A 12250-nucleotide genomic window follows, 5' to 3' on the forward strand; every position below is an offset into this window, starting at 1 on the left:
AACTCTCCCACTTTCTGGAGAGAATTCTAGGAAGAATGGTCTCAAAATAATCCCCAAACTCCTTCATCCTGCTGACTGACTTCCTCTGAAGAACCAGCGGGTTATCTGTATTCTATCAAAAAAGCAGGCAAAAAGAATCATCTCTTTTTCTGGCCTAAGTATTTAAAGACTGCCCCAAATAATAAAATTGAATGGTTTTATACATTCCGAATTCCAAAATTATCATGTATATAATTAAGTATATACTTAATTTATAATAATTTAGTATATAATTTCCAATGCACACTATATGTAGTTTTTCTTTATTTGCAAACAGTGGATAAAAATGATAACTCTTCTTCTATGGGTATTAATAGAAAAGCCCAATTTAAATGGCCATGACAATAATAATTATTGTTCATGTTTACACATTATTTTGAGATTTATAAAGTGATTTTCAATAATCTTGTAAAGTATATGATTCAATTGTGACTATTCTCACTTTATGGATAAGGAAACTGAGTCCCAGAAACCCCAAGTTCCCAAGGTGTTAATAAAAGATAAATGACAAGCAGGGTCACACTCTGCAAAGCTGGTCTCCTGAGTCTAAGACAAGAGCTCCTTATGTTATACCATACTGCCCCCGACAGGTGAGAACCATGCAGCTCAGGGAACATGATTTATCTGACATAGTAACATGCTATTTCAATCACAATAATTTTGAATTACCTTAAATTGACCTCCATCTCTGTCAGTACAGCAACAGAGCAAATTCAGTCTCAGAGAGGACTGGAGCCAAGAAGAATGAGGACCAAGAAAATAAAGAATAAGTCCACTGACTTCTCAATACATCCCGGAATCCCAAAGAATGACCTTCACCCTCTTAGAGCCAATGCATCTCAGCCAACCCCAGGGGACTGAGAAAGCAAATCAGAGGTAGCAAGCACTAGGGGGGGAAAAAAAAAAGAAAGAAAAATTGCATAGAACCTAAAGGTCTAAAGGAAATGATAGCAAGAAGTATATTTACAGCAAAGACACTACAAAAAGATTATTACAGAAACATAAAGAAAGGCAAAAAGTGAATGAGGAAGGAAAAATGAATATTCAAAGAAAAGAATCCTCTCACAATAAAAGAAACTGAGTAAAAAAATCTTGACAAAAGAAATTTATTATAGTAAATTTTGCAATGGCAAGAACCTCTAGAATAAGACTAAAAGGATGACCCCGGAATTTAGTAAAAATATCAAAGTACAGACAGAAATCAGAAATCTTAAGGAAAAAGTATAAAGCCTAGCCAAAGAGAAACAGATAAAGACAAAGAGAGAATGCTAGAATAAAAGACAAAAATAAACAGAGAGAGACATAGACACAGGTAAAACTACAGAATTGGAAAGTGAAAATGAAGAGACATTAGAAAAATTAAATTTAAAATCAAAAGGTAAGAAAAAAACCATGAAAGATAAACAAATTGAAAGGCCTAAACTTGAAGGTAGCTTGTAAAAAGATAAAGGAAAGTTATGTCTCTCTCTATATATAGACAAATACACATAAAACAGAATCTCATCATTTTCTTCCTATGGTGGTTTAACATCTGGTGTTTGCTTTGGAACATTTTGTAAAATAGACAGGGCTTATCTAATGAGAAGTTGAACAGATAAGGAAGATAAAAAGCAATGAGAACTAGATGCTTTTAGAAATACTCCATGGAAGGGAGTTTGGTTGGGGTTCCTGGTCAGAGGGAAGAGTTGAAGGGAAGCTTGAGGTACCATTCCCCCTACTTTATGATTAAAGTGCATAGACTAGTATCTCTTATTTTAAAAAAAATGAAAGGCTGAGAAGAAAGAACCTCACCATAGAAATATACTATGGGAACAGGGAAAACTGGGGTTCATCTTTAGGGGAGGACACTGAAGTAAAAAATGCTTCTACCCCAAAGAGTAATGTGAAATAGTTCCCTGTCCAAAAAGAATTTATAGAACTCAAAAAAATAATTCAAAAATCAAATGAGAGACAATGAGGGAAAAAATCCAAGAAAAACAAAATAATTATGGAAAAAAAGTTACCAACTAGCAAAGGAGATACAGAATCTCAAAGATGAAAATAATTTAAATATGAATTTGAAAATATGAATTGAGCAAGGGGAAGCCAGTGAAGCTATGAAAGACCAAGAAATAACAAAGTAGATTATAAAGAATGAGAAAATAGAACAGAATGTGAAACACTTGATAAGAAAATCGACAGATCTGGAGAGCAGATCAAGATGAGAAATATATAAGTATAATTGGACTACCAGAAAGTTGTGACCAAAAAAGAGAACCTTGACATAATAATCCAAGAAAATTGTCCTGGAGTAATAGAACTGAGGGCAAAGTAGAAATAGAAAAAATGCACCAATTACCACCATAAAAAGAGATCCTTTGTGGAAACACACAGAAACATTACTGTTAAATTTTGAAACTCCCAAAAAGAAAATTTTGCAAGAAACAGGGAAATAAAAACAATTCAAATATACTGGAGCTACAATTAGAATTGCACAAGACTTATCAACAGCTACAAGATTACAGGTCCTGGAATCATATCTACTGACAATCAAAAGAACTAGGCCTGTTACCAAAAATATCAAATCTAGCAAAATTATCCATAATATTGAATGAGAAAAAAATGAACATTTAATGAACTTGCAGATTTTCAGGTCTTTCTATCAATGAAACCCAAACTTAATAGAAAATTTCAAGAAATAAGCATGGACAAATGCTTTATGGAGTTTTTTAAATATGGAAAATGTAAACTATATGTTTAAGATTTGGTAGCTCAAGATTGGCAGAGTTAAGGTAAAAATAACAATCAAGTTTTACAAATGAGGTACAGAGGAAGAACAGATAGCATTAGAGGGAGGAGGGTTCATAGTTCTCAGAGCCTACTTTCATCAGGAATGGGTTTAATAGGCATCGCTACAAATATATCATGAAGGGTTTAGCACCCTGCAAAATCTATAAAGAAATAAAGGGGAAGGGATGGGTGGATGGCTAAGTAAAGGGTGAGGGAAGAAGACAAGATCTATGGGTGGGTGGAGGTTGAAGTAATAGCAAGATAAGTTATAAGCAGAATTAAAGCAAAGTCACAGGGATAAGAAAGATGCTATTTTATGTGTGTGTGTGGGGGGTATATATATTTACATATGTATGCATAAATATATCATTTCTTAACTATAGCTTGCTTGGAAATGGGAGGAATGGAAGGGGGGAAATAATGTAAATGCATCAGAGAACAAAAAACAATTTACAAGGAAGTATAGAAAAGATGGACACTCATGAATACAATTTCTTATATATATAAACATACACATACACATACTTTCTTGATCTGGTAATTTGTTGTTATGTATTTTGAATACTTCCTGATGTTCTGCTGGTCACATGATAATGTTTTCTTTTGTTTTGTATTCCTGTTCTGTTTTTCTTTTTTCTTATTCTTTTTTTTAAATTAAATTAAATTAAATTTTTAAAAAATAAATATTCCATGGAACTTTAATAAGTAAAAAAAAAAGGGGTATTTTTTTGTGATCATTATGTGTTACAATACAACAGTAAATCTGCCAGCATTGATGTTTGTGTAAGGATGATTGTACCTTGCTTTAATTGTAAGCTTTGAAATTTGCTACGTAAATTAAATGCTCTTGGGATTTTATATTTGATCTATTTTCTTTGATCTCATTTTGATCCAAGATAAACAAGTTGATGCTGAGAAATCAATAATCCATCACATAAGAAGAAACATTATTTGGAAACAAGAGGGCACGGAAGCAGTTCTAGGTGGTTACACATTGCTGGGGTTACAGGAATGGCAGCTTTGAAAAGACAAGGGGAGGATCATGATGACTTATGTGTCCCAATTCTCCCATTCTGCATTCCTTCTCTTCTTTGGGCCCAGGTATATCCCTTGAATAATGTAAAGTTCTGAAGTAGTTGTTCCAAAATTTCTAAGCATTCCATGGAATTAAAAAAAACTAAGAAAACTCTGTTTGACCCAGCAGTCAGCCAGCCAGTCACTCAGACTTAGATCCAAAAGAAGTTTAACACATTATGGCAAAGCCCTTCTTTCTACTTGGAAAATGCAGAATATCTCAGGAATATTCTTGTCCATATTAATTGGTGATGAAGCTTCAATTGACTTTCTTTTGCTTTTACCTCTAAACTCACTCAAGGAAGTTATCCCTATTTCTTTAATCCACATTTTATTGTACTTGAAAACATAAAAATAAAGAATATGGAGGCAAAGAAATAGATGCTCTTCATTTTCTCACTCTTTATATGGCTCCATTTTAGAAATGGCCTTTCCTCAAAGTAGATTGCATATGCCCCAACATTTGAGTTTATTTAAATTTACCCTATTTACAATTTGCTCTGTGGAACTGGGCATGAAGAAAGCTCACTTCATGACTAAAACAAATTGCTTAGCCCTCCTTATAAGGCTAAACTTAGAAAAAAACTTGTTGTTTTCTCTTCATTGGGAAACTTCCAAAACTTACCAAAAAAAGCATTAAAAAAATATCAACATAAAGCATCTACTCTTCTTGGAGAACATAAGTGTTTGAAAATAGGAATTTCTGTGTGACTGTCAGCAGAATCCAATGGAAAAAAAAATTAAAACTAATCTTGGCATTCTGGGAAAGAAAAGAAATTAATCTAGCTACAAGAATAATTATGGACATTAAAAATATTACTTTTCCTTAAAGTCTGCTCCATGTTCTAGTTTGAGGGATACTGTTCTGAAAATTCCTCCCCAAAGCTATTTGTTTCCTAGGGGACAATCCTAGGAAGTCCTCCCTTTCCTTAGTTCTGTACTCTCTGAATAAACCTTATCTGACTTGCTATTTCAAATTTTTCTTATCCTGACATTTTTAATACATTCAAGTCCAAAAAGCAAACAAAATTTTTTTAAAGTTAACAAAAAAATTTCCTTAGGAAGAAAAATGTATTAAGTTTATATCATTTGTAACCATTTAGGCCCATAACTGAAAGGATGAAAAGTGGGAGGAATTAATTTATTAAAAACATAAAAATTTACAGATTGATTTTTTCTTCTCTATGTTTTTATCACCTGTATGAATTCATAAGTATTATAAATAATATTCACATAAAGTATCTTTAGCATATGAAAGAAAAATTTTCTAAAGTGAAACTTTCTCATATATTTCTATTTGGAAAACAAATGCAAATTCAAGATACCAGTATGCCTCTAAAAATAAAATTGTTCCATAAAGTCAATTTAATACAATACTTACCTTCACTAATAGCATGAGGTTTAATAATGCAGCAAGTACAGTTAGTAAATTTTGCAGTATTTACTGGGCCACCACTTCCACTTGAGGGAAAGAACAATTCTAATTCCTAAAAACAAAAATTAGATTTCTGATGTCACAGGTGCTCTATAAATTCTAATATCCATAATAATCTTGTGACATAAAAATGAATTTACTATTTAAAAAATAACTCATTTGTCTCAAGGATTCTAGTATAAATAAGCAATTAATAAGAATTAATTACACAAATTACAAGTAATAAATGTAGTAGAGTCCACAAACTAATGTCAATTAACAAGAATATGAATTAAGCTGGCATATGAATAAAATATGACTTGGGTATCTGACATATGAATAAAGTATGACTTGGGTTAACAAATCTTACCTAATATATTTTTAAAATACTATGTTGAAGGATAGGGACAAGTCATCATGTAGTCTCATGTAGAGAGACTAGCCTTGAAGACAGCAATATCTCTTGGGGCACAGAACCTTTTGTTACTCCGAGCACAACATTTAAACTCTCAATTTTCAGACAACTCTCTAAGACTCTAAAATGCACAACTGTTACTGGTCTAAAATGGTAACAGGTATCTCTTCACTGGAAAACTCCCAAAACTAACAAAAAATGAATTTTAGAAAAAAAAATCAACATTAGCATCTATTCTCCTTGGAGAAAATAAGTGTTTGAAAGTAGGAATTTCTATGTGACTGTCAACAGAATCCATCAGAAAAATTAAATCTTGGCCTTCTGTGGAAGAAAAGAAATTAATCTTCAGCAATCCTTTCACAACACTTACTTGTTTTATTTTTTTAACTGGGGGCAAGAAGCTGAGCCAAATATAGTGAATATATTACTTAATTAAATTATAGTGACTATATTAATTATTTAATTAAATTAAATTTCTCTAGTTCCATGCTGGTATTTTGGCTACATTATTCTTTTGCCTAGGACATCAAACAGACCATGCAGTAATCTGAATGGCCTACTAAAAGGCTCAAATAGCCAAGGGACTATGCCAAGTTTTAATTCTTCGGGTCAGCTGGATGTGGTTTTATACACTAATCCAATAAAATAAAAAGTTGATCCACTTTCAAGAATGATCCACTTTAAAAAAAAAAAACTATCCAATAATATTAGGCATTATGCTGATATCAATTTTAGTAAAAGTACAACTTCTTTAAGCTGCAATGAAATGAGAATATCATATTCACAAATGCAAAGTCCTTTTAACAAACTGATTTAACTTTATTCTTTATTATTCCTTTGTATGGTTAAGAAATATTCAGTATCCTTACTTCTCGTTACAAATGACAAAAATGTCTCCTTTTATATATCATTTGAAAAAGTGATATAATGCTTCTCACTCTGTGACTTAGCCAAATCCTACCCACAAACTCCAGGAAACTACTTCTACTTATCACCTAACTTCCAGGTGAATAAGATAAAGGATGTGCAGGAAGGTAATAATACTGTACATGCAGATTTATTATAGATTTCTACCTAAAGGAGTGTATTATAGTGGTAGCTGCATTCATTGTAACCAAGCCATAGTCAAGATGAAGCTCTATGATGACAATGAAAAATTTTACTGAGGAAAAAGCTGGCATTCAAATTTCTCTGCGTTGTTATACTGAAATATTTATAGAGGACCAATGGGCAAAATTCAATAGTTTCTCTAAATATGCCAATATTTTAAGAAATACTTCCTTACCTAAAAAAAATTTGTTTTTACAAACATGTTTATTATTTTCAAAATAACCCCCCTTTTTTTTTTAACAATGCATAATCATCAATAATGAAAAGCACAGCTATGTTCAAAGACATTTTTTAAACATCCTTACCTTAGCAGCAGTAGCAAAAGAATCAGGACCATGAACTGTATTTCTTACACTATCTGTTCCAAATTTTGCTCTAATGGTTTCAGGAAAATCTGTACAAGCTACACAAGGGTTTGCAGGTCCTATTAATTTCTTCCATTCATTGACAGCATCATTTCCTAAAATCTCCATAGCAATAACAGGACCACTTGTAATAAACTGGATAAGCTCACTGCAAAATAGATTTTTGAGGAATATATGTTAACCAATGAATGTATCTCAACATGGAAAATCTATTAAATTGTAGGCAAACTGCAAAATAAATTATCTATAAAAAAAGTTACTGAGTATTATTTTACTATGGACATGCCGGCATTTTATAATTAAGTAGTTTTGTGATAGTCTAGTTGTTCACATATCACTGGTATTGTCAGATGACTTAAAAAACAGAAGCAAAATCACTATAATAATATGTCTTGTAGAAAGCCATTATCAGATATCTTCCTTGCTGTAAAAGGTAATAAATTGATTTGGCGTTAAAGAAATGTCCTAAGATACTAATGTCCTAATGTTCTAAGATACTAATCAATTCAATTTTTAAAATCTCTATTATTTTTTAAAACTACCATGTATAAGGAATTATTGTAGTATTGGAAACATAAAGATAAAAAATGATCCAATCTTTGCTCTTGGGGAGATTACAAAATAAGAAGAGATGACACGCATATAATATAAACATACATTATGCTACTAATTCTATAAGCTACTATTTTGTATTACAACACCCCTACCAGCAACCAAGATTCTGACCAGTCTAGAGCAATCTATTGGCCATGGTGCTGACACAGCCAGCATAATAGGCATTCAGGTACCTGTCTATAAGATCAATCAAAGAAACCCCATTGAGAGCATATTATTCTCAGCTTCTGCCTCAGTGTTTCCTCAGAACCTTGAAATATGGGTTTTTTTAAAGGATTCAGAACGCCTGACATGAGCAGGATAGGGATGAGAACTAGAACTCTGTGTGTCATTGGTATCGGGAACTCCAGGATGAGGATCCCTTTAATAATGAAGGTTGGCCAAACTTTGCAACGTATCATCTTCAAAGGTTGCCTAGAGCCCTGAAAGGTTATATACTTTTTCTAATGTCCCACAACCATAGGCAAGACTGAACTCTTAGATTTCTTTGGTAAGTGAACGGGAGGGAGATACACTGAAGAGAAGACCTATCTTCAAAGCAAAGAGAAGTCATTAGAATAAACCAGGGGGGAAAGTGATGAGAACCCAAATTTGAGTGAATTTTGATTAGCGCTTAGTTCTAAGAGTCTCATTTGAATTACATGTTAAACATCTAGAATCTTTACAGAGAGGAAACCTTCAACAGATGCTATCCACCATATGACTATAAAAATACATTATAAGCATTGTATTGTATTAAGGGAGGTTCTCAAAAACATGTTGATTAAAACGAAAAGAAAATATATAAATTTGATCACATTCTTTTGGAAGCAAGGAATTCTCAATAGATATGAAGATTATACATTCCAAAAAAAAGCTTGCTTTTCTAAATATACAATAAATGCAGGATATGATGACTTGCATATCAGGGATTCTTTTTATCCAACTCAAGGACTCAAAAAATGATCTCAAAAGATGGTTTTATATTAGTGCACTTGCACTCTTTACAAAATTCTTCAAATGACACAAATGAAGAACAAACAACATACAAAACTTTTAAAATAAGACAAGATTGGAATAGACTTCCTTTATATATAGTCAGTTCCCTATGTTAATACCTACTTATATAATGGCTTTGATAGATGATCAACATAAAAATCTGTTGCTTCTTTCCTGTAATATAATACAAATAATGGTTATTAAAAACAAATAGTTAACTGCCATTTTGTCACTTTTTGATAGTTTATCAATTAAGTTTAGACAATCATTGTCCATTTATGTTTAATTTATAAAGCTACACCACTGTTGAGACTTTTTTCCAAACTTTCCAGGTCAAAAACTAAACACAAATCTCTAAGCCAAGTCATTGTCTAGGTAAGAACTACTACAAATTAACTTGGCTATTCTGAACTAATTTTTTATCTTCCAGATGCTTTTAACTAAGATCTTCCTCTTTAAGATGTTTATCAGAGAAATCACTAAATAAACAAGTCTCACATTTGTCCATTAGTAATAATTTGTCTTCAAGAGTTCACCAGACCACTGAATTGGAGAGAATTAAGAGAAATACAAAGTCATCTTCAAGCCTCAAGTGCAACTAAAGATTATATTATAGTCACTTTCTTTTGATAGCTCTTTCTATGGGGTTGTCTTGTGAATCTTTCTAAAATCAAACAATGAGCATTTTATAAGCATGTACTATTTGGCAAACAATGTACTGGGTTCTGGGGATACAACGATTAAAATAAAAAGACTCCCTGCCTACAAGGAGTTCACATTCTATGAGAAGAGGTACAGTGTGTGCATATAGGCAAATACAAAATGGGGACAAAGTGAGTGAGAGTAAAATTCAGGGCAGAGGCACAAACATTTGGAGAGATGGGGAGGTGGGACAAAGAGGTAAGGCCTGAAATTTAATTTGAAGATACATTTTGAAGACAGAGATGAAGAGGGTTCTCCAATAAGCATGACCAATAGCCATACTGAGAAGCTTTTAGAGAAGGGTAGGAATGGCAAGAGGATTGAAAAGGTTTAAAAAGTCAACTGGATAACTACAGACTGGGAAAGAAGTGATTAGGCATTGGCTCACATGAAAAAGACTTGTGGGTCCCAGGTAACTACTTGAGAATAATAGAACTAGAGTGTAATAGAAAACTCAATGAATTTGGACTCTGAAGAACTCAGTAGAAATCTTTGGCCCTGCTATTCCCAAGGGCTAGGATTGAGAATTGTTTCTTGCCTTCTCTAAACTTCTGTTCCTTATCTAAAAAATAAAAATAATATTTGTTCTATCTACCACACACGACTATTACAGGAAAAACTATTTCCTAAATCTCAAAGCAATATATAAATGTGAAATATTGCCATTACTAACTGCAGAATCAATGAGGTATTGTGTGAATGCTTTAAAAGCTAATGCAATTTTAGACCACATTTAGACAAGATTAAGAGACAGGAAATAATAACAACAACAACTAACATTTATATGGCATTTGCTATGTGCTAAATGCTTTACATTTATTGATTTCCTTTGATCTTCACAATAACCCTGTGAGGGAAATACTATCATTATCCCCATTTTTCAAATGGGAAAACTGAGGCAAATAGCGGTTCAGTGACCTGCCCTGACCATATTGCTAGTAAGTATGAATGTGACCCAGATGAAGCATTTGAGCTGTTTAAATATATAAAAGGCCATTGTGAGGAACAGGGATCAAACTTACTTTGGACATCAACACGGGCCAAAAAATAGGACAAAGAGTTAGAAGAAACAAGAAAGTGACTTTTGGGTCAATGTCAGAACATTATTAGAAGCATAGTAACTTCAGTCCAGTGAACACTTCCTTCTCTACTGGGAGTAGAGTGCTAGCTGAGGCACAAAGTATAAGTAACACATGGTTCCTGCCTTGATGGAACTTAGCATCTGACCTGAGAGAGAACGTAGACACAGGCTTGCCATGTCCAGAATGGGAGGAGGGCCCAAGACCACCATTCCTGGCATTCCCCTGAAGACCTCTGAACAAGGCCCCGCCCCCTGCTGAGGGTCTCACTTGGAGATAATGTCAATGACCAACAAACTCCTCCTCCCCTCCCACTGCTTTTCTTTCTGGTCCTTGGGGCCAGGCCGAGCAAAACAGAAGCCAGGCTTCAGGACTAGAAAATAACCACCATGCCCTTGGGATTCTTCTTCTATTTCCTTAGAATCCCCACTAATTTCTACAGACCACAATGAGTGTAGCCATCTATGCATTAAAAAAAAAAAAGCCTGAACCTTAAAACCAGCAAATTACCTTGAAAGCATCATCATCTTGAGTTTGCTGATTTTAAATCCAGCTTTATTTATTATATCAATTATCTCTCCAGCATGTGGTACTGCATCTGGTTTAAGTAATGCCAGGGTCCTATAAAAGAAATGGGAGACAAATCTCAAAAAGGAAAACTACCAGTAAAATACACACACACACACACACACACAAATGAACAGATACCTATTAAGGAAATTTTTACACATTGAAAAGTGCTAAAGTCAAAACTACGAAACATATATAAACAACACTTTATAATAGCATAAATAATAAAACATACAAACAATACTATATAACAATATAAACAAAATACATAAACAAAACTATAAAACATATAAACAATACTATATAACAGTATAAATTATAAAACATACAAACAATTCTATATAACAACATAAACAAAACTATAAAACATATAAAACTACAAAACATCAGTCTTTGAAGAATATTTTATTGCTTAAGGTGGATTATATATTATAGAACAGAAAGCTTATTAACTGCATTATGACTTGTTAGTATATACTTAACCATACTTAACCATCCCCCGGTAAAACCAAGCTGAGAGTAACTGACAGGTCTCAAACTTATCTGTGAGTTACGGGGGATGTCTCAAGCATGCAAAGACTTCCCTTGGCAAAATGGGCAAATGAGAATGATTTGTTCTAATGGCCATAAAGATGATTGGGGAGCTCTTAGAACTTGATCAGACAATGAAGACACCAAGATAATCCACTGCATCCCCATTGCCTGTCATCTTGAAGTCTGTTTTTCCATTCTTTTAAAAAAAGAAAATTCTTATTGAAACCCATTAACAATAAAATAGAAACAAGTAAATTTTTGTTGTTGTAAATCTCATTATGCCCATTGCATGATTCCTTGAAAATTTTTTTCTTCCAGAAACCACTTTAATGGTTGGTATAAATACTAATTAGGAAGGCAAAGAAGTACAAAATATTCATTGAAACTTTTCATTTAAATTTTTTGATACATTAAGGTAAGATATGACAATGCAAGGTACATTATCTTTTGAAAATATTTGAGCTAGATCAGGATATAGGGACAAAGTTGGTCTATAAAGTTCTACAGAGTACTAACTTTTATCTTATGGGTTTTTTTTCTTATTTACGACTAGACAACTTTCTGGGATGTAAAAGAGAAAAGAGTA

At 32.9% G+C, this 12250-nt stretch overlaps 1 protein-coding gene across 1 annotated transcript in view; it reads right to left on the reverse strand.

Moving 5' to 3' along the window:
• Positions 1-12250, reverse strand: part of NME7 (NME/NM23 family member 7) — a 150799-nt gene that overhangs the window by 101018 nt on the left and 37531 nt on the right. Inside the window, exons 4-7 of the mRNA XM_012547661.3 lie at positions 11071-11181; positions 8903-8953; positions 7127-7334; positions 5264-5369 (exon numbers count right to left, since the gene is read on the reverse strand). Coding sequence (XP_012403115.2) covers positions 5264-5369; positions 7127-7334; positions 8903-8953; positions 11071-11181 — 476 coding nt within the window. The remainder of the gene's footprint in view (positions 1-5263; positions 5370-7126; positions 7335-8902; positions 8954-11070; positions 11182-12250) is intronic.

This window comes from Sarcophilus harrisii, chromosome 4 (assembly GCF_902635505.1).
Source record: "Sarcophilus harrisii chromosome 4, mSarHar1.11, whole genome shotgun sequence".
NCBI lineage: Eukaryota > Metazoa > Chordata > Mammalia > Dasyuromorphia > Dasyuridae > Sarcophilus > Sarcophilus harrisii.